Source organism: Trichoplax adhaerens, genomic scaffold, assembly GCF_000150275.1.
Source record: "Trichoplax adhaerens TRIADscaffold_2 genomic scaffold, whole genome shotgun sequence".
Classification (NCBI taxonomy): domain Eukaryota; kingdom Metazoa; phylum Placozoa; class Uniplacotomia; order Trichoplacea; family Trichoplacidae; genus Trichoplax; species Trichoplax adhaerens.
In genome coordinates, this window is record NW_002060944.1 from 8,947,205 (window position 1) to 8,972,238 (window position 25,034).

Here is a 25,034-nt window from a genome sequence, read left to right on the forward strand (position 1 = left end):
TAAATTAGATGAGAATATAATATTTTTTAATATTGATATATTATCGTGTATAACAATAAATACGAATGTGTAAGATTAACTACGTGAAATAGTGTAGCCTGCATCATAGCTTTAAATATAGCTAATGGAAATTTGTGCATCATGATGGCATGTTGTGTTATTAGTGAAAGCATACAAGCACAAATTGATGAATAAATGGAATAGTTTTTACCGGCTACACTCGAAGTATCTATTGTATGAAATCATAAAACCTAAATACATAACAATATCGTCACGGTGCAAGTACATCATGAACAGCAGTAGAGATTTTAAGTATTTTTACCGTAGCAGATTTCCATATTAGCTGTTGATTTTATATGTTCTATTCTTTCTGTATTAATTAGCTGCGTTCTATAGTAGTACAGTGTTATGTTGTTCCTTATGCTACTAGGTTAAGGCTGTAATGTTAGCCGAATAGTAGACATTCTTCTTATGGTAACCTTTGAGCCATTTACATAATTCTCATGTCCAGTACACCTAATAGTAACAAGTTTTCCTTAAAGAACTGTTCAAGGAGTCTATTGACGAAATTAGGGACTTCTTATCTTATTCCTATCTGCATCTTATCTAATGTTAAGCAAAAGAATTATGTTTTTCTCTATGCTTTTGCTTATATAGATTAGATTGACTAAAACTATTGTAATTGTCTTGTAATTGCGACTATTAGCCGCTCGTAACCGGTTTTGTAGTTTCATAAGCAAACCAGCCTTGATCCTACTAGTTAGAATAAAGTAAAGTAACTCGATGTTGTACAGTTTATCGGGGGAATATGGTCTAAAAGGGTAGTTCTAAGTTGATACTAGGATAATCACTGAAAATAGCAACTTAGAAGAGCGAAATAGTTTACTTACACTTTGTCAAGAGTGTATTCTATAATAAATATAAATAACGTTATGAATCATAGTCCATTAGTAACGCGACGGATTGTAGGGCTATTTCCGTCTAATAGTAGATCGTAGGTGCACTAAATTGATACTATAAACGCTCAAACTGTAGTTCGGTTATCTAGAATTAATTAATAGAAGTCCATAGCTATAAATTCTGTATTTCTGTATTAATTTGGTTATTAAGTTAAACTCAGGTGTTAGAATCTTTAGATAATCCATCAATGTTAGTTATTGCTGAGGGGTATATAAATTCAGCAGATAGTTAGATAAAATCAGTTCTCTAGTTGTGTAACATAATAACAGTGGCGTTTAAGTTTTTGCAAGTAGATAAGGGATACTAAATCCGGAAGACTCCAGAAATTTCGGGATTTTTGTACGTAAATTTTATCACAAAGTTAGTTTGTAACAACAACATCTTCGATCATCAAGCTATGTAACGTCTACTCTCTAAATCTGAATTAATTCCAATCGATAGCATTTACGATGTCAAAGAAAAGTAATTTAATACTGGTAACTCTCTAAATTTTTCCTACAAATTAAACTGTAGCTATTTCAAGCCAATTTAAACGGAAAGTAATACAAAATTAATACGTATACGTTCCTTTTAACTATTTCAATTTACGTAAGCTTAAATTAACGCACATCTGTATCTGGAATTAGATGAATATCCCAAGCTACGCCGGTATCAGCTCTAGCCAACTGATTACCACCAGTTAAGAGCGCGAAAGGCTTGCTCTTACACTCCATCTAAGAAACAAAAAGATTTTAATTTTACAAAATTTACAACAGATATAAAATTAAGGTAGATAGCGTATAATTATATTATTAGAATAAGTCATCCTGTGCTAAAATAAATTCGAATGTTATTGAGTAAGATCGATTTAAATCTTAATTATATTACTCTGGTTTGCAAATTTGCAGCTTAGGATCAAATATTACTAGATATCAAGGATTTTATAGGAAATTATTAATAGAATCATTTCTTCACAAAGCCCTCCATTTGACTGATTTACGGCTAAAATCGAAGTTATGGTTATACAATAAAGAGGGTTGTAAATTTACGTATCATTTGATCAATTTTATTTATAAGATATCTAAAAATTGCTATATTATTTTAGAACTATCTTATACATGAAATTAATAATATCACGGAAAATATTACCGCTAAAGTTGTTCCAAGACAAGTCTGAACGTTACAGCTAAAGATCAGCTGGCATCGATAATCCGTCACGTAAGGCTTCCGGAAATTGCAGATTGTTAGTCAGAATTTAATGACCAAAATTAGATCAGTGATAACTAGCAGTTAGATGAATTAAGGATTTACCAGCTCCTCAGCATTCTTATCTCGTTTTCCACTCGTAAAGCGTTCTTTAAATTTGCCTATACAATACTGTCTATCACCCAATTGTTCCAATGTCATTTCCTAGTATTTTCAAAATTACGAGTTTGAATTGAATCTAGTTGCTCAACTTTCAACATTTAGATTATATTTGATATTACTCTATTCCAATATATTTCTATCATACATTACTCATATTGGCATAATATATAGACTGATTCTCTTCAGTTAATAATTACAATTTGCAGATTTTCTGCTTATATTGTCGTTGAAAAAATTGTTAAAAGTGATGTTGCTAACTAAATCAAATTTCTTTTAACATAAAAATCTTACAATAGCCGAAAAAGTTTTTTCGTGATTTCTCGTCTCGAATCTAAGAAAAATCAAAACTAAAGATAAGCATCAATAAATCACAACTCTAATCCTCATTTACTATATCATAATTAACAAATATGCCAGGAAAAAGGATCTACTTCCTGAAAAGCTATTCCTACGTGATTTCTATTAGAAAATTCAAAAATATTGATAATTTCCTATCATTGTAAAAGTACAGCTAATATACGTTGCCCTTCAAACTTAGCAATGAAACTTTAATCATTTTGAATGTACGAACTTAACTATACTTTAACTGCATCAATATTTATTAGCGCTGATTTGGATAAAATTACAAAAATATTTTATTTTTAGCATAAATGAGTGAGATGATAATTATGATAATGGTAATGATAATTTTATAGGAGTAACTTTGTCGCTATCCTTAAAAAACATTTACCCATCATATGTCGTCTTTATCGGCTGTATGATAGAACATTTTTCATTAGCCAAAAATCTACAGATTAAATCATAGAAAATCATGTTTTTGGGATTAAGGCGCTAGTAAAAATTTAAGTTTTCATGAAATAATTTATCCCATATCGAATAAATTTATATCTAATAGAAAACATACACTGTGGTACATTTGATAAAATTCTCAAATTTGCTAGCTGATGAGCAGTGAATCATGACGAAGAACGATCTTTTGGAGTCCAGTTAGAATAGAAATTGAAATGGAAATAATCCGATAGATATAACAAGTTGATCAATATACATAAGATAGTCTACTTGTCTTAGTATTGTTATATGGGTTATATTTAATTATCAGAAGCTCCAGTGAATTAATTGCTATAAGATTCATAATTACCTCATAATTAGTTGGTCATGTAGAGAAGTAATATATTGCAAGTTTCGATGACAAATGTCGAGTTCTTCCAACACATCTTTATTGTTCAGTTGTGATAGTAAATTCATGACCTGTAATATCGGCAACGTTTATCTCGAAATATCTATTATCGCTAGGAGTATATTACTTAAATGCCATCAATTCTATAATCTTTTTTACTTCTTTGTGCAACTGGTGGCAATACAAAAACTTATACTAACCTCTTGATTCACGCTTAAAAATATTCGGTGGACTTCCAGTATGTTTTTAATTCTAAAAATTTTTATAGATTTATTACGTATGTCAATGCATTTACTATTAAATACACTATGAATATATACGGTAGATACGACTACAGCATTTTTAGATTAGAATCTATAAACTTATTTTTCGATATTGGTAACAAGCTGAGATTTTAAGGTAATGTCTGCGTGCTACTATGACTGCATTAAGATTATATCGTCTGCCAGTGCATTCTATTCACATCTTATATCATGAAATCTCAAGAAAGCAAGAATGTGAAATAATGTTACGCTAAACAATCCATGAGAATATGCAGGCTACATGGATAGAAGATATTTTTTATTCACATTTTAATTACTTTAAATTCTGACTGTAATCATTTGTTAAGTAATGACTTACCCAGCGTGAATGTCTCTCAAATTTTCTTTAAATTCACTCGGAAATTGTGATTCTTCAGAGTAAAAACGTGATTGCCATTTCCATCCCGCTAAAATTTGAATGAAAAAATTCATGCTTTTACAGGAATACCAGAATAGCAATATTATAAGAATTACCCAACAATCCCGCAAAATTTCTTTCATGGGTGGGTAATCGATATCTAAGCTATTTCTAAAGCTTTCTAATTTGCAACATATATTCGAAGATAGTGCTTGCAGTAGGAAAAAAACACCCCAACTTAATCTAATGTCCATACACAACTTGAAATGTTGGGCCTTGCTGTAGCTATCAAATGCTTTCGTACGACAGGCATTCTGTAATTGATTCATGATTAAAGATAATTTCGAAGATAGGCATTAGTAGATAGGATTAGAGCTTGACATTAGGAGATTTAGCTTCTAACGAAATCTACAAACTAACGTAGGTAAAGAAGATTAGCACAAAATGCACATTACGAACTAATAACTTATCCTACCCGGATGCTACCATCATCGTATCCTTGAAATGCCTCGATACTAACTCCGCAGCCTCTGAGTTTGTGCTAACAAGAAACGTAATTTAAAAACTTACAGTGATGCCATAGATAATTGTAATCAGTAGCAGTAGAGTAATAAGATATTTACATGATTTGATCATTTACTGAGAAACAACATAATTTAGCAACTGGAAATTTTATCATGTACTGGCTCTACTGTACATTTACTATAAAAATAACGAAATCGTTTATTCCTAGAATTTCTACTATGATATCATGAATTAAGAGCATGTACTGTATAATAGCAGATCTGAACAAACTTCTTGATTAAAAACATTGTTTCATGCCAAATAAGTTATTAACAAATTAAAAATTTTACAAATTCAAAACATCATACTACTCTTTTCGCAAATTATATGATAACGACTCACCCACAAGCTCATAAGTGACGAAGTTAATTTATCATTGGTTAAATATTCAAATTTCTGTTAAAAAGCAAAATAGACATTTATTAATGATAGCTAAGTTAATGCATAGGATCTTGTCACGACTCACTTTACGAAATGATTAACTTAAATAAATTTTAAGCAGTGGATGATACTTAAGCAATGAATTAAATAAAAATTTGACAGTATATTATATCTCATAGTTATATTTGAAATTGGATAATTTCGTAAATTGAATTCATAATTCATATTTCGTTAATCCCTATAGAGGGAATATAAATAAAGCACTAAACCTGATCGATAGTGTTTTTCATCGAATCAATTTCTTGTACGACGACAACAGTTAACCAGTACTTGATTATAGCCAGACTGCAAGTATTATTCACTGTTATTCCTTCATTACTACATTAAAAGCAAGAATATAGACTATTAGGCTGGCTCTTCAATATTATCTAACTCCTATAATAGTAATCAGATGCTGTTTAAAATCACTTCTGCTAAGAGTAGGATATATCATGTGTATGAGGATGGTAGCATCTTTATACTTATAAATATTAATGAAAATTTCAAAGGTTATTAAGCTTTTAGTGTTTAGACAATAACTAGCGAAAAAGTGATGTCTCAATGACATTTTAGAAGCGATTGTAACGATATTATATTACTGTAGCATGAAATGCTGCTATAATGATACATACTGATGGTTAGGATATTAAATATCGTTAAAGTATTTAATCGATAATCAAGCATAGACGATCTATTTAAACGACTTATTACAAGAATTCCAAAGATGTTATATTACTGTAGCATAGCATATAGTTTTACTAAAATGATCTATAGTGATCTTTCTGAAGTAAGAAATAAATAAAATATTGTAATGTTAAGCAATGATCACAAGTAAGACTCCAATTTATATATTCAACGTATTTCTATGTATCAATAATAATATAATTATGAATAGAGAGAGTATTTAAAAATAGCTGATGGCAATCTCTTTTGAGAATTAAATTGATCAGACTTCTTAATGATCAAATAGATGATATATCTAGACAAACTGTAAGGAGTAATTCTAAAGATGTTATATATCTGAGTATAAGTGTTGCTATAATGATCTTCTGTATGCTGATTCTTCTGAAGTAAAGAATATATAAGATAAATTTTATAATGCTAAGCGATAATTATAGGTCAGACTTCAATTTATATATTTAACGTACTTCTGTATATCAATAACAGTATAAGAATAAATGGAGTACTTAAAAATAGCTGATGACAATCTTTAAGGGGAATAAAACTGATCAAAATTCTTAGTAATCAATTTTTTATTGTCGTAATAATTCTACGGGTTACTGGGCCGCTGTAGTGATTTCAGCTAATTACAGCAGTTTTGCGTATGCAATATAGTGATAGCATGTAGTATAGAACTGTATGTCTTAATAAAGTATATGCTATATAAGGCCGTAGCTGATAGCCATATTAAGTAATGTTATTAAGCAATGTACTAATGTGATCGATGACTCCTATGTAGAGGAGCAATTGATGATAATTTGTATAAGTTGTATAGAATTGTTACCGTGGAGGCTAAGTCGATTATCCGATTTATCTTAGCCACTTTCGACTATTATTATGAGGGGAAGAAATTGGAATTCTTCTCTGACTGACGACACACGTACGTTAATAAACTGGACTGTTATAAATCAATTATACGGTGTTGACTATTTAGTGTCACGTTAGGGATTTGCTCGATTTTAACAACTCAGAATTTTGAGTTGACGGATTACTAACCTAGGGCTAATAAGCTGTACACTACAGCCACCTTGATTAATTATAATATTTATGCTAAAGTTTGATCTCAAACAGCATGTACTTTCTATCCTTACATATAGCTATAACGAGAGTCGAAAATGGATGCTGAACTACATTTTACACGCTATATTATCTTTTGTGTGCATCTATTTAAACTTGTTTCTTCGTTCCGTGTATAGCGTGACAGTTATCATAAGTGGCGCATATTTTTATGTTCTATCATACACTTTCTAGCCATTGAATTCTAATTAGAAAGTAGAACAAACTCTTGATGCCACATAGATGAGATTGCTGTCATATGATTCATGTATAACAAAGACCAAAAAAATAGTATTTTAGCCACTAAGGGTAAACTCAAAATTATGTTTACGGGTACACATTTAATAAATAGCTCAATCTATTTACGCGTATACCATGAAGTGTGGATAAATGGTAGCGACTAACACTAGTAAGGTCAACTTTGTTTACCTAAAAAATTTGATACCTCCGCAATTCAAACTACCATCTAGTCTAATATCACAATCGAAGAATTGACACCCTCTGGTATGATATGATAAGAGTATGAGATGAATGCCGAAGTTTATAAGAAAAGCAAATAAATAAAGTATAAATTCACTTCTCACAAAGTGTTGAAGAAATTATCAATGAACAAGATTGGATTGTTATCATCTCAAGCTAAAGAATCGGTGCGTAGCTGTTATGGAAGAAAAATTAAGTACGTAAACTATATAGAAGAGAATTTATAGGCAAAAAGTGAAACTTTAACTGTCTGGCTAGTTATGCAACATTGATGACTTACAAAGAGGAATGAAAGTCTTGTTGTTGTAGCCAGTTAAGAAATGCAAGATTCTCATGGATGCACGTGTTTTGTAAACCAGAATAATTGATGATTCCATGAAACATATTTTCTATGTTTTTCAGATAAAAGCTAGCTTCGATAGTTGAGGACATGATTAATTTCTGATCAATCTATCACCAGTCAACAATTAGTAGAAATGATTCGTTTTCTTGATTGACTCTCAATATTATAGCCACAGGTGGAACTGCTGAGTAGAGTTTTATAATGACGTAGATGTGCGATCTCCCACTGATTGATAAATAACTTGTCCAATTAACCACTTGATTATCGGGTCATTTCTCCGTGAATTATATGAATTATTGTTCATAATAATCTTTTATCTTTATGATACAATACAAGAAAGAAAATAGAAAAATGTAAGTCTTTTAAATCAAACAATTGAAGGCATGGCAATTGTTATTACAATATCATCAACAGCCAAGATGGCATGTTACTTATCCTAAACTACAGTCCTGAAACTAGACATTAACATGCCGAAAACGAAGGTAACGAATATGTCTTCCTCGCAGCTCCGTATTCGTAGGTAATTTCCTGTTGTTATCTCATCCTAATGAAATAAAATAAGCTATCCATAACTTGCCTGCAGACTAACTGGCGGTTCCATTAGTTTAGATATCAGTACTAATTGTAACAAATTCAATAATATAGAAATGGATTGCCGACAACAAAACAAAACCAGTTTTATTACTGCTAGCAATTAAGACTTGATTGTTGTTATCGACATGCCCTACCTATTGATATTTATAAAGCTTGATATTTGGTTTAAAAACTACGAAATAATTGAGTCTGTACCCTTCCGATAACAAAAATAAAATCAGTCTTATTGCTGCACGCGTTTAATACTTGATTTTAATTAACGATGTGCCCCCACCGTACCTTTTGGTATCAAAATACTTCATGTTAGACCTAAAAACTGGGATACGGAATGGTAGAAAACTTAAACAGTAATATCGTAACCGTGCCTCGAATTATATTATCTTTAGCTAATATTATTTTCTTTCAATTCAATCTCTATTAAATTAAGCCAACAATTGATGATGAATGATACGGGAAGTAAAATCTTATTTTTCATCCTCCATCATCTCATTAACTGAAGCTGATTTAACCTTCACCTAATCAACATAGATGATCATATCGTTGGTCATGCAGCTTTGCGTGGGACCATTAATCTCTGAAATACTGATACATTGCGGTATTAGACTATTTGATTATGTTCTATTAATTTTGTGGTACGGTTGTCCGTTTTCCACCGTAACGACTACAATTTTAAGATGATTTAACCCGTTAACTAGATAAATCGAAAATCAGCCTGACCAAAACACTACTTACGATGGTCAAAGCATTTATATATTACAAAATAATGATAGAACTGACCAATAAAATCAATATAGTGTTGCTGTGAACTAAAGCAATCCATTGTAGTCATGCGATAATATCCCGATGAATAGCAAGTGAAACCTTTTAAATTTATTTCGAGAAGAAAAATAGATATTATGGTGATTCAATGTGACTTGTAACAATAACTTCATAACTAATTTAATTGACTCTACTGGAAATGACTTATCATTTTTTTTTTGGTAACAGTGAAATAGTTAAGATTAATTCAATTTCTAGCCTATCTTCTACCGAGCGTTAAATGTATTGTAGACTTAAAAATAAGAAATACTCTACCCTCTATAACACATTTTTTGACTATGATTCGTTAAAAGAAGTAAAACCTCCAGATAATAACCTTCACCGTACCATTCTAGAATTGCAGGAAATTTTGTACAAGTACAGTTAGAGCTATAGAGTTGGATGTTATGACTGATGGGTGGAGTAAAATCATTTCATAGAGAAATTAACAGTAGCGTGGGAATAACATAGTAGAAGAAATTGGATACTTGGTTGCTATTGGAAAGTTGTTGAGTAAATACAGCTGGTTATTGAGTGCACAGCCTCTAATGTTAGATTTTACTGTAAATATACTACTCCTGGATTGACGAGAATATGCAAAGTCACCGATTTCGTATAAATACTATAACAGATCGATGGAGGGATCTATCACCTGTAGCAGTTTATACTGAAATAAATAATTGATATTGTTCAATCATCCATGAAATACTTAACCGCTTGGGTTATTGAATAAGCCAATTGGTAGTTGATCAAAATAAAGTAGTTCGCTAAAGACCATCACAGTAACTTTCAAAGATTTTTATGATTATAAATAAAATAGCGATATCGAGGTAAAATTCACAAGTTAGAACATAAGAATAAAGAATTATACGATTTTATTTTCTGAAGAAGTCAATATAAAAATTAGAAATGAAACAACACATGTGTTACTGGAATATTCCATATTTAATTTATCTCTTACGTGATACACTAATTAATATTGCGTCGATGATAACGTCTTCTACAATGGCTCATTCCGCATAATTGTTAAGTACAGTACTTGATAATTATACTGAATTTGCCATAGACACTTTAATCTCGTAATTATGCTGTTCTCATTTTAGAGTCAAAAATACATTAGCGCTAGCTTAAATTACTGCCCTAACGTATATGAAATCTATCGTAGTCTAATCTGACTGAACTATCACGGCAGGCTATTATTGGTATCTTACTCTTCTATACGTATCATTACTAAAATGACTTATGACGATCAAGTTCTGATTACTTTCTCAAACAATTAAGCGCATCAACCGTAGGCAGTATCCACGCTTTTAACCCAATCTGTAGTTTTGCTGTTTAAGACAACTTCTAGCAAACATCTAGATCAATATATGATAATGAATGTTTTGTAATGATAACTGAATTGACTTCCGGATTTATTTATATACTTTACCTTGATTTGAACGAATAGACAATAACCCACTTTGTTTTACAACGATTTAAGATAAATATAAACAGGAGAATACGACAATTAGTAATTGCATTATTAATTGATTCATATTATGATGCTAACGAAGCTTCAGTAAGAATAGACCATTTATTTTCGACTAGGTAACAAGTTGTTGTCATGCCATATCACAATCGAATTATTATGGTCATTCCTAAAAATTAGCCATCAACAAGCAGAAATATACGTATAGAAGTGAAAGATCTTCATAGCTTTTTACAGGCATAATGCATATCGCCTAGAGTAACACTTTTAGTTCTAATCAAATATTAAAATTTTATCAATTTTATTGATTGTGTGCATAAATTGAAAGCCATCCATTGCTATTAGTCTATTTTAGAACAGTTGATGATTATGTTTTATCACTAAACTAAATACGAAGCAGTTAAAAATATACAATTTAAATTTACTATCAGCCCGTAGATTGATAGTAGACGAAAATCTCTCACATAGTATTATATTTAGTGATAGCTATAGTAATCTTCTTCTACGTAACCTTCCATATCAATTAATCTATAAGAACTTATTTCAAAGCCATCGTAAATGGTTTTATGTTGTTGTTCTACAATATTTCAGCGAATCAACAGTTATTCTATGCCATTGAACATATTCCAATTTAACGTTTTTCTCAAACTCTTCTTTAGAAATAGCGTCCTTAGTTATTAATTCTTAAAGAAAATTGAATCCATGCAGAAAAAATTTATGGATCATCCGTAACAACCATTTATTGATGGCTTATTATTCATATAGACCTGAAGTTATTATACTATGCTTTGTTATGTTGTACAGAGTTACATTCTAGCTATGAATTTGTCATCCGATCACAGACTTACTAGCAAAGAAGAATCTGAAAGGAAGTGATCTTTTCATCTAATGAATCCATTAGCGTCGGTACGACTTCATTTCCACAATAAATTATCATATTCTCTATTTAAATAGAAAGATTTAGCGTCACGTAAAGTTATATGTAATGGCTTTTTACTAATATTGCTCTCCAATGCTTTAATAGTTGTACAATAAATAATGCTTTGTTAGCTATTGAAACAGCTGACGACTAGCCTACAAGAAGGCGCCGTGCCTATTATCAATATCATTTTTGCAATCAAGACAACTATTGTTTCCATAATATGTTCGCGGAAGTGCTTCTCAAATTAGTCGATAAGGTAATGATCGTCAGTGTCTAAAGCAATTAGGACCAGCTTTACGATTATTAAAGTCCAATTATTGAATAGTTAAGAAAAAAGAATACGAGCAAAAATGATTGGCTTTGTCATAGAAAAAGGTATCATGTGCTTGTATTACCTGCGGGTTGGCAAGATTTTAATATTGTTCCTAGGCCATTAAAGACTGAATAACACAAATCAATTCCAAATAAAGCTGAAAAACCAACGAAAGCTTGCAATTGTATCATTGCACAATACAAGATTATGAATGAGTCTGAAGGATTATTTCCGTTCGATTACATATTTCTAAGAAATAGTAATTCATCGGATTGAGTCTACAAGCAATGATTCCTTAGCTTTAGATTTCTTTAACGGAAAACATCGGAAAAGGCTATTTACCTTCAGAAATAAGAAAAAATCTGAGCCAAAGGCTATGGAATTAAGTCTTATAAAGAAAACAATTACCGTATTCCACAATCGAAAGACAAAATATGCAATTGCCTATGCTATAGTGAACCTTATGGTTTGCATTTACGTTTTTAAGTAGCTAATGATCAGCTGGATTGTATAGCTACTCGTAATAGATAGTTAAAAAGGGATATGAGTATGAGATACTGTAGCATTGGTCATAAAAAATGCAAACGTGTTATTTGGAAATGTGGGTAGCTAGCTAGTGATTATTGATACGTTGGAAATGGAATTTATCTTTAAAATTCAGTTCCAATATTTAAATTTGAACAGTTTGCACGGACAGTTAAATACAATAAGAAAACGAAAACTTTATTTTTGAGAAGAGCAGAAGAGCATGAAAAGAGTTGAAAAATTATGCTAGTTTGTACGTGCAAAGTATTAGCCAGCTCTGATTCCAGCATGATTATTTCCTGAAGGATTGAATGCGATACATTAATACTTGAAAAATAGCACATTTCATAAAAGTGACAGCTCTGATATAAATGCAGAACATGATTCCTTTTTGTAGTTTTCCTCGATTCACATTCAAATCTAAATTTGTCGTTACTACTTCATAAGTTTGAGCTCATCAGAAAATAACTCTGTATATACATATCTTAGCTTGTGACAGTGTTATGTACTGTATTAGAGTAGAAATATCTATGTTAGGATAATTCTGTTACCCTATCCTTATTTAGTTAACTTCTAATTTGGATATACTGTGTTTTATTATATATAGCACTGACTTTTTATGACAGTGACACATATACACATACTGAAATTAATAGTTATAATAGGGTATGCAAATCATCTACTTACAGTTCGAATCATTGTTATTGTAACTTTCTTATGGCAGATTGCAAATTATCATGGAAATGTTCCGTGATAGGACATATCGTAATCTGACTATTCTGCATTAGTCATCAGGTGTCTACGTTCGTAAATACTGTTGTCTGCATTAAGGGAGCAGTAGCTAAAATTAATATCTAATTCAGTAAATGATTCCTTAGTTAATCGTACTAACTATGACTCATGAACTATTGAGGAAGAGTATATAAATGCAGTATATCATGTAATAAAGTGGATTCTTAAACTTAGTGTTTAACGTAAAATACAAGGCATCTAAGTCTTTGTGTAGTCTGCTAGTAGAGATAAAATGTTTTTTATAGTGCAGATATCGTTCCTTGATACGTGGTTTAAGGAATTGACTTATTGATCGTACATTACGTTATCTTGTTTTAATGCCGTTTTATGACATAGCTACATTGAAAAAACTTTAAAAGATTATTATCAAAGCAACGCAGAATGGACAGAGTAATGAAATTTCTTTGGAAAGGAGTGGGAAGTAAATCAGTAAACTTAGAAAAGAAAATCTTAATAAAGCCTTTTAATAATCGAATAAATAGAGCATTTAACATTTTTCGCTAAGATTTACCTACATAAAATTATTTATAGTTTTTGCACGTGAAAAAAGGAAAATGTAAAATTAATTCCTCTTATTTTAGCAGCGAATAGCAGTAATAAATAGCTTAAATTATTTAGTTTGGATCATGATACCTTCATCCTTACACTTACTATATGTTATCAGAATCAGAATTCTAGTTTAAATTGACTATTTGATCTACTTCTAATTCGGTAATATAAAAATCATCAATATTTTACTCGTAAATCACATCATTTATTAAAAATAAAAACTTCACTACTTAATGTTTTAATTATTGCATTTAAATGAGCAGAATTTGATAAATTTGCTGTTCCCGTCTTTGATTTATGACGTGATCACAAATAAAGATATGTTATTTTACTTTTCTGATCAACTCTTATCCTTAATTATTTCAGTGCCCAGGAAGTAACTATCATGTAGCTTCAAATTGTATATTATGATTCATCGCAGTAATTTTAAGGCACAGTTAAAAAATTAAAACTGAATTTATGTCAAATTTATCCTACTTTAATGATCACATTTGTCTATAAATTGTATATTTTCTTAATATAACTAAATCCTGTTATATTGCTTAAATTCCAGCACACAGTAGAACTTGGATCCTGGAGTTAATTAAACGAGTCATCTAGATTGTTTTAATTTTGGATTTTTAGCTGCTTTTGATATTTTATAACTTTATAGCAGGCAATATTTTATCTTCTTTATTATAACTTTCTAAATTATAACTTACTGACATATTTCGAAACTAAACAAAAGGATAATAAGTATGATCAAATGACCCATTAAGCTCTTATAGCCATGTTAAATTTCATTTATTTAATTTCTTCTTCATTAGGTTGTTTTCAACGCTGAATATTAATTAATTACTTGCGAAAAAGATATTTTTAATTTTCTTGCACCGTAATGGTTAAGATGAGTCGATGTCTAATACTTGCAAATTATGTTGCGTTAATTTAGTGATATAGTGCACAGCCGTCGGGAATGATATCCAGTAACTAAGTTGACGAATCAGATATGAGAGAGGCTTACATAAACGATATTAAAGTTCGTACTTTTTCCATAAAATAGCATTTCTGGGGCATTTGCGATCATTTTTACGCGTTGCTACAGCATTAGAATCGGAAATAGTGTAAATACCATAATTTATATAACGAATTTCAACTTCATGGGATGTTTTTCCTATGAAATGTTTAAATAGGTATTCTCCACATTTAATTCATGTAATACATCGATGGCATGATTTCTTTAACAATTATGAATCGTTTAGCCAATAATGCCAAGGAATTAACTCAAAAATACTTGTTAAGCGGACCATTGGTGCAGTGCAGTAACACTTGCTACGAATTGGTTGTTATAATGTTGATTTCAGTCATTTGGATCACCGAGATGCCGACGACTACGTAGCTAGCAAGAACAAGGACTATTTACATTTCTTGATCTTTATGACAAGTATGGGCGCTTTGACGCGGTACAGTCTTGTAAAATCCCTGTTTACCTACAAGCTCTGCTCTCATAATGTAAGCTTTATTCGAAGAATGAGGTATATCCCTCTACTGGAACATCGGCATTTGATTCTTCTACTTGAATAAAAATAGTTCATTATTATATTGCCATCTTACTTGGTTAAGGTTAATAAAACTCTACACCGCAAAAAAAATTCAAGAACGTACTGGTATTGTCTTAACTATCTACTATTCCGATTTAAAATACTATCTATGCCTTCATTTTTAATTTTAAAATTTAAAAGCAATAACAATAAATGAAGAAATATATTTTCTATTTTACAATCGCGACACATACGGGTACGGTATATAAGAAAAAGGTGTAAACGAATATAATATATAATAATGTCAAATATAACGATGAGAGGAGTATCATACCTGGATTCAAGGTATCCTTTAGAATATCAATTGTTTGCAGAACCGGATAAAAATACTTTAACTTACTTTTACCACTCTTTAAAATCCTTTATGCGAAACCAAAATTAAAAAAAATTATTTATTAGCAGGAATTGTAATTCTTATGTTAATAGTTCTATTATTTACTCTAAATTTTACGGGCATGCTTTCATACTACGTGTATATAAACAGTGATATCGGAAAATGGAATCCATTAAGGTACAATTTTCTAACCAATCAATCCAAGTAATGATTCTTCTTTCTTTTTGAACTATTCCATGAATGTCAGTATCGGTAAGGCTATGTTTTAATTCGACTTCTATATGACATTTCATAGGGTAAATTCGACACACTTTTCTATTTTCTAGATGAGTAATATGAATTAAGTTATAAAATCGACGTAATAATTTATCTTTAATGTTTTAGTATATGTATAAAAGCCGATATATAATTCATACCATTTACATAGCTAATAGATATTCGGCCGAGTTTTTGTTCACTAAATCGAATAATAAATGTCCCAGGCGGATAGTATTGAAGTAATTCATCAGCAGCGATCTTAGATATGAATCCTATCATTAAACTTTAAAATTAAGGTAACATTAACTATATGGGTTACTCCAATACGTGACATTTAAATAATAGATACGCGCCTTTATGATGTTCAATATTAAATCTTGATTAAATATTAACTCTTACCCATTTTTCCACCACTTTAATAAATTATGCTTTGGCTCGTTTAAAAGTTCAATACAGGTAAAAAACCATCCTCCGAAGGTAATGCTTTGTTGTATATCACGTAATTTTTCCTAATTTATAAAAAAAAGGTTTATTTCTTGCAGTTTCATGAATATAAATAAATGATCTTAATTTATATCTTTGTAATTATAGTACATATGATATGCACTTCTACTCGCACAACCTATTTTATCTCATTCATCACTAACCTTGTAGTATTGATTCCAAGAAATAGGATGAGCGGGATTTTCTATGTCTGCACCTTTATAAGGCACACATTAGAAATTCAGAATGCAATGTCAGTATCCATTATTTTGAAACGAAATATTTAGTCTACGCTCCATCCAACACTTTGATAAACCATAATATGTCTTATGTTCATTTATCAAATAATATTGAGAAAATTTGCCAACAGCTTTTATAGCTAGTTAAACAAATATAGTATAATTAACCTGTCATTCTTTTGTAGATATACCGCAAATTCTGATCAGTCAAATTTTGTTTTAGTCTGCAGAAACAAAATCTATTTAACATGTTTTTAATTTGACACCATTTTGCACGTTGCGGAAAATCAACCTGGTGCATTTCCTTATCCTACAAATGAATCATTGAAATTTGATGGTTCGTCGTCAGAAATACCATCTACTTGCAGATTTTATATTAAATTTGTTCGTTATATTGACTTATTATTGCATAACAGGTGCAAAAACAGTTATTTATTCCGGCCTTGTATTGTCGTCAAGTTTTTCATGACATTAAATTTCGTTATTAGGTTTCTTCTAATATCAAATGAAATATTTACCCATGGGCTGATGTAGTAATCCCATACAAGTGAGCATTCTGCGGCAATTGTGTCTTTCTTTCGATTTATTACGCGAATCGAAGGAGAAGTTACCTGCAACTAAAATAAGGTAAAATCGCTCTATGAAAATTGCTGATACTTTGAAATCATGCAATAAGGATTAAACTAATAAAATCTAAAATCTCTTTCCAGTTAACATTGCAGTGCAGAAAAGTCTATTTTTGACCGCAATTTAGCGTAAAATGTGATTAAAATTATTATAAATATTACGGTATATATTTTGATTAGTTATCTACACTCGTATGCTTAATAAATTGTATAGAAATAGCTTATTGGTAGGCTATCAAACAGGATAAGTCAAGTCTTAAATTTAACATATTTGAACTAGACTTCGTGAAGAAATATTTACCGTCGTATGGATATTCTTATCCAATATAACAACAGCAATTTTAGGCATTTTCCAATTAAAAAAGAATCTATCATCCGTTGAGCTCTGAAGCAGAATAGATAGAAACAATAATAAGTAAGTTATTACCATCGGCATATACATAATTTACGTGTAGGAAATGTACTGTATACATTATGTACTCTTACTGTGCGATGTATACCTTTTCGCATATTACCAATAAAGTATCGATATTTATGATACGGATATACTTACTTCTCGGCAAACAAAATCAGAGAAGTCGGGAATTAACTGTAAAGAAAGTAAATTCTTATATCACATGATATTTAAATTCTATTAGGCAGTAATTATTCAGCTACACTAGCTTAATTTTTCATCCTTCAATTGTGACTTACGATGTCTTTATAAACTATAGATAGGTATCTACTTTCTTCGGAGGAAATAATCTGTAATTTATGTTAGCCGATTAGTTATTCGCTCAACATTTACGCGAAAAAAATTGTTCCGAGTATCTCCAAAAATGATGCTATTGAAAAAATAATCCCAGTTACAAACCCCTAGGCCATCGATTTCCAGCTTGCTTTTACCTCTATTTACGAATTTTGCAAAACAGAATATTATGTTAAGTTTAGTATAAGTTTAGTATAACTTTGAAAAATGCGAATATGGCTAATTTTTACTAACCCAGTCAATTTCATTTCGATTTTAAAATCTTGAGATATTATTTTATTAATGCCTAAAATACTGCGAAGAACATATCCTTAAAAATTGACTTATTACACTATGTACCAATCAAAACCTATTTCTTACCATAGCTTGCAGCTAAAAGGTGTCCCTTTTTGAATGCATGGTTTTGACACATTAATAACAACAATAGATCTATGGGATAGTTGGTAAAGTAATATTTATACAAAGCTTTTGCGTATAATATAGTATCGATAAAAACATAAAAAAACGAGAGCTGTGGCACTGCAGGTATAAAAATTACCTCTCAAGTAAGCTTAATTGGAGATTAAATAAGGTTTCCTCAGATTTTTTAAGCTGATTTAATAATTGAGATGGTTCTTCGCTTATATCTTTATAACTCTCTGACAGCTTTCGTTTTTCCTAATCATTGAATAAAAATAGTATATTCGATCACTTTATCTATTTACAACCAATTTGGGCAGGCAGTGGCTATAATTACAGAAAAATGTGATATCTGCAGTAAATGCATATCAATTCAACTTACATCCCGAATAAAAATGCCTAACTTATCTTGCAAGTGAAACAGTTGATCTATCCTATAAATCAAAATTGTTGCATTAGATGTTATACTGCGCTGTGTCACTTTAATTATTTACAATATATTGTAATAAGATATAATCTAGCGAGAGATTTTAAATGAAAGATACATGCTTATTACTCATTTAAATTAAAAAATATTTACCGATTACTGATATAGTACAATTTCGTTTGTAATTCTTCATCACTTGAATTTGAATTTAAACTCCTCTCGCGTCCCTCATATTTTAATTTCGCTATCATATCTAGTACAACATTTTGCGCTTTATCCAAATAATTCAAAGCGTCATCCAAATAATATCTAATAAACTATATATTTCGACAATTAATCTTTTACCGTAATTGACTCATTATTGACTTATATTTGGACATCTATTGTTCAAGTCCAAAACCAATTTGTTATACGAGTTATTTGACAGATTTTTTATGTTATCAAATATCCAAGCAGTACCTTTTCAATATCTCGAATCTTACTTTTCCTTTTAGAAACTTCGTCTTTGTTCGATTTATTTTTGCCCTATAATCAAGAATTAATTGTACTAAATTTTTAGATTTAAATGTGAAATACAGAAATTTACTAGCAATAATACTCAGAACAAATATTAGATGTAGGAATGAATGTTAACCTGTTGTAAATCTGCGGCTGTTTCTTGACCATATTTAGAGTATATAATATCATCGTAAGGAGGCGGATCTATGTCTGCAATAAGAAACGAATAAGGCTATTCACTTATAGATATTGTATGCTATATTTATTCATAACTATGCGTAGGCATATTATAATATATACAATTTATTACACTACCATCTGGTGATGCGATATCATCTTCTGTTAATAATGAAACACTTAGTGTGCGCCATTGCAATTCCATAGATAGTATGTACATAATAAGCATCGATAGAGCAAAATGACTGCATAAACCATCAATATGAACGTGGGCAATTTGATAGTTATTTTCAGATGGAATTGCTACGTCTTTATAAGCAGTTATTGGAAACTGAAATAGATTAAGCTCAGATTTAGATCGATTTATCAAAATGGCATAGTTTGGAGTTTTATAATTTTTATGTAGTTCGTTCTATAATAGTAAGATTATCGCTGGATGTAGTATTTTCTACCACTAATCTTACAGATATAAATTATGCACATGTAAACAAAATTAAAATCAAATGCACACGTGATTTAATGAAAATAAGGTTTTATTACATGTAGATTCCAAGTTTACTACAGGGTTTAAAATTTAGATATATTGCAATCTTTATGTACCGTGGCCGTGATATTCAACGTTAACTTAAGCATAGAGTTAGGACTTACCATCGACGAGGAATTACTGAATAAGTTTGCTAATGGCTTTAAATATTCAATAGCACATACAGAACATGTTACCTTACAATGGGTAAAGAAGGGATAAATTAAAATTTTTACCGAATGTAGAATTATTTTACCATTTTTAAAAGCAAAATCTTGATATATTTTACATTATGCTGGTACCTAAGTAGTTATATAACGACATTTAGTAGTACTATACTATGGATGGCGTGGATAGAAGTTATGAAAATAGTGCTGAATGTTTTTGGAATTATAAGAGCGAAACATTATAATCAATTTATGCACTGCATTAAAATACTCGAATTAAAAGTCTCAATAGTTTCTATTTGTTACAATATAAACTTTAACTAGGAAAATGATTAATGTGCGTACTTCAATTCATATTTTCTGCGACTAATTGAAACTATAATTCAGTAGTACATCAATATCCCATATAACTGAGACTAGCCTAGAATTGCTAATTAAATCTGCCTTACCCTGAAGCGGTTAATCATTTCAGTAATATATTGGTTATGTACAATTACATTAGGACATTGCTTTTCTTTTAGCTAAATGAAGATAAATAAAGGACAAGAAAGTCAGTCTAATATAAAATAAATTCAATGAACAATTATACTTTAAGACGCAAAACTTATCTTATTACTTCAAGTTGTTGATCAGATAACCTTATATCAGCTATCATCATCACTCAACTTATTATGCGTTCATATTGAATTTACAACAATTTTTTGCTGATGTTAAGTTTCAAAACATATTTATTAAAACTAAGTCATTAAATCATCCTATAAAAATGCCAGTGATCCAATGATTTTGATAATGTCGGTCAGTTTGAGCTGCCATCTCGACTAATATCATTAATAATATTGCATCACTTCTTAAGTAACGATAACATACAGTAGTATTGTTTATAGAAAATAGAAAAGCTTGATTTTCTTTCAATTCAATTATTTATATAATATTTATAGGATAGCATGGCAACGGTAAATAAGGACCGTATTATTGAAAAGTTACTTTAATTTCACACTGCTAAGCTGGAACTATATCTAATCACTGATTTATTATCACAATATGATAATTAATTTCAGCTAGAAATTACGTTCCTGATTCGATATTTAATTTAATTCTCTTCAGGATTTTACGTACGTATAACGATAAATATTGATCATTTCTTTATATATATGACTGTAGCTATCATAGTCTAAGCTTTGAGTTATAGTGACAATTTACTGCTATCAGTCGATGAACGTAAACAATGAATAGAAGATTTTCAGGGATTTTTCATTATTACGATCACATGCTTTACTGATTACGTTGTTTATGGTAATATGTATAATTACTGGATGGGAAGCGTAATTATCACAATCAATACTTGACGCCATGGTTATATTTTCCCGCTATTACATTGTATTTGTTTATGATTTCAAAGATGATTTAAGTTTTCGTAGTCTTAAAATAATGGTGCTTTGTATTAAGATAAAGAAATAATAATATCTGCATCCAATCTTCGTAAAATAATACTAAAATCAACGAAATACTATAAAGCGGAGGGAAGCAGAGCATTATTGCTTTAAAGTATCTATGAATCATTTATTTACGTCAAACAGATTGTTTACAAAACTATTATGTTCGAAGTGATAAATTACTACTATCTGTAGAAAGATAAATATAATATTGGATGTCAAGGAATTTTCGAGTTTCATACACGTCTCTGTAATGAATAAACGTTAATTTCATAAATTAACTTACGAGATTAAATTGATTGTGGATTAAATGAAATGCTATATCGCAGAAAAAAGCTTTATTATCTCCAATTTTAGTTTCTTGGGATGCATCAGAAAATTCATCTTCATATCTAATATACAACGGATAAAATAGACAAAAAATAATTAAGGTGTCTTTATCTAACATGGACATTCACAGAATGCAAAATATGCATGAATTAGAATAGCCAAACAAGTACGTATTTGTCCATATTCTCTATTAATTTGGATAAGCGAGGTTAATTTAACTCGAAGCCAATTCAGGAAGAATTAACAAAAGTTACGTTGTGCTTCCCGTTATTGTAATTTTAGCTAAATTTTCATTCATTCATCTACATTGCTCTTAGTTAAAGCTATAAATTGAACAGATAGAACCGATAGAACGTATCACGCCTAAAATTATACTAAGTTGAAGCTATAAATTGAACGAACAGAACTGATAGTAGCTTATATATCCAAACTTGATCTAAGTGAGAGATATCAAAGGAATGATTTAAGTTACTTTTTTGGGTTATTCCGACGTTAAATCCATATAATTACGTTTAATAGCAATAATGTCAATAGTAATCAAAACAATAATAGTTATTAAATAACAAAAGAATTCTATAAAATCAATTTTAGGCTTATTCAAGCTTTCTCGTGGAAAACCTTTATTTAAATAAGTACTTTACAATAAAAGATGATCGTTGTATTAACTAAATTTGCTTATTTCAAAAATTACTACGAGCCACTTATGAGAACTCCAGTGTAACAAGTAGCACCATGGAAGATAATATGTGGATAGGACATATTCTAATTATGGCATCAACACTAATCTTACTGTATTTTCTATTAAATGGGTAGAACTTGAATGTTGTAAAACGATTGAATAGAGCAATTGAAGCTGAAGTATCGATAGATGAAACTAAGGTACTTGCAACCTTGGGGTAGTGCACTACAACAGTAAACTCGCTTAATCAAATTCGTTAATTCCGAATTCAAGAGCAAAAATCAGACATACGAGTCCTTTAGGCATAATATAGTTCCTGTTGATTGCTACTTTATAATATGCGATTTTACAATTAAACTGAAAATGATGAATCATAAAGCTAAATCGATTCTGCCAGACAGAACAACGCCATTAAGTTAATGCTTACAGTAACTATTCTTAGTTTTATCATTTTTCCCATTGGTATGACTATAATTATAAGATAGTTGTCTACCTTATTCAAACTGTAATAATAGAAGTAAAGACTTTTAGTGTTTGATATCGGACACAGCTAATTACTTAACCCAAGTATTTAGTAATCCTTTAATAGCTCTTACTAAATGATGTTAGGATTGTTCACCAACTTAATAACATCATTTAATTAGAGCAACAATGATGTCATATCATGGTCCATTAAGATATTACAGTATCTATGTGGGAAACTTTTAAGAGGAAACAGATGTTTAAATTCTGTCTATGATGCGGAAGTAAGCGTGCCCAAGTTTTAAACTTTTTCATCGCAAAATTATAATAAAATATGCTTTTGATAAATGTATGGCCTATACATGTTGTCGATTTTGAAGGAATAATATTTCCATTAAATGAACTCAACGAATATAAAATTACTCTAAAAGTTAACGTTTGATACCCCTGAAATAGCTAACACTAAAGGGTTACTTTACGTGCATAATAGAATTGAAAGAATGGATCCTTTAATTGTATTATTTGAGATAAGTAACAGTTCTTTTACTTCTATATTCAATCTTCCCGCCATAACAGTCAAGAATGTTTAATTTTCGGAGAAAAAAATTAAGATGCTTTCGTGGACACAACAATTCTAAACTTCGTAGTTCTTTATTTGTTAAACTATAATCGATTAACCGGGCATTATTTAGACTGTACTTTAACAGTGAAATAAAAATTGAATCCCCTTTTTTGTTCTCAAATTGGAAATTACAGTAAACGATAATTTTTCAGACTGTAAGTAAACTAAGATACAGTAATGCCCGGAAGAAAATCACCAAAATAGTTTAATTCCGGATAATCAGAGTAAGGTTTTACGGATGAAAAATTACAGCTACAGGCACTACTAAATGGCAATATTATCGTGATCTAGTGGTTTAAGCAGCCTATAACATGTCCATACCGATATCTTTTAATGATTAGGCGATAAATTTAAGAGTTACTTACTTGTAGCTGAAGGATTTATCCCACTTTAATATTTGGTCTGAACAAGGCAAGGTTAACATTTCATTATCTTGAAAAATTTGATTGAAAAAGGGCCTTATATTACATAACACATGGTAGAGTTGGGGGAAATGGTCGATCCAGCTGGCCATGTTGAAATCGAATGAAATTGTGCTGTAGCTCACCATGTAGAAATAATTCTATATAACTACGACAATAGTTAAGAAATAAATTAATGGGTGAGAATCCAATATAAGGTGGTTCTATCTTGTCCTAGCAGCCAATTTCACGTTCAAGAATTCGATGAACAGAATAATACTGATATATTCACTACTTTTGGATAGTATCCTATTCCTAATCCAGATATAAAATACTAGCCAATGATAAATTTTTGAATAAGAAACTACTGTGAGCAGGAAAGTAAATTATGATCAAAACGACTGGAATCAACTAGCAAATAAATTGTTACCGTTATCTACATCGACAATTAATGGTAATCTGATAATCTTTGATGCTCGCAGCTTATTATATACCCTTATATAGTGCTTTCAGAGTAAACTATATCATTCCATTGTAATATAATATAATATACTAAATAGGAGTAATCGATTGTTTTTTTCTCCAAAATGAAAGAATACACTCATTGTTGAGGATAAAAATTATTTCATAGTAAATTAGAACTTGTCGCAGCTATGGTTTATGTTGTAGTTCCGTATACTGGTTGCTTAGTGTTCTAATCGTCTTTACTCTATTTCAATTAAAATGAAGCTCGAAGTGAAATTTCTCTTTCAAGAAGTTATTTGAAGACGCAAGCTGAAATATATTTTAATAAAATATTGCGAAATGTGCGGTATTTAATAATAATAGAGATAGTACAGAAATTGGATTTGCACTTAAATAAATTGTTTCTTTCCCTAAAAATCACTTTGATACATATTTTCCCCAGCAACTATTTACTTCCTATAAATAGTCTCATTAATTGTTTCATCGATAAAAATC

At 30.2% G+C, this 25,034-nt stretch overlaps 2 protein-coding genes across 2 annotated transcripts; both read right to left on the reverse strand.

Moving 5' to 3' along the window:
• Nucleotides 1-1,559: 1,559 nt before the first annotated feature.
• Nucleotides 1,560-7,816, reverse strand: TRIADDRAFT_53913 (uncharacterized protein; the record flags this gene model as incomplete). Its single annotated transcript, XM_002110147.1, has 9 exons — nt 1,560-1,673; nt 2,251-2,349; nt 3,685-3,736; nt 4,106-4,458; nt 4,620-4,685; nt 5,051-5,104; nt 5,359-5,467; nt 7,334-7,405; nt 7,665-7,816. 9 exons carry the CDS (start codon nt 7,814-7,816, stop codon nt 1,560-1,562), a joined length of 1,071 nt encoding a protein of 356 aa, XP_002110183.1.
• Nucleotides 7,817-14,701: 6,885 nt separating this feature from the next.
• On the reverse strand, nt 14,702-24,187 carry TRIADDRAFT_53914 (uncharacterized protein; the record flags this gene model as incomplete). The annotated part of the gene is made up of 20 exons (XM_002110148.1): nt 14,702-14,841; nt 15,543-15,628; nt 15,795-15,924; nt 16,019-16,143; nt 16,260-16,369; nt 16,508-16,560; nt 16,751-16,892; nt 17,510-17,593; nt 17,762-17,797; nt 18,062-18,095; nt 18,495-18,613; nt 18,738-18,789; nt 18,936-19,099; nt 19,242-19,307; nt 19,417-19,490; nt 19,596-19,869; nt 20,106-20,177; nt 20,597-20,668; nt 21,867-21,972; nt 24,039-24,187. 20 exons carry the CDS (start codon nt 24,185-24,187, stop codon nt 14,702-14,704), a joined length of 2,088 nt encoding a protein of 695 aa, XP_002110184.1.
• Between the last annotated feature and the right edge of the window lie 847 nt (nt 24,188-25,034).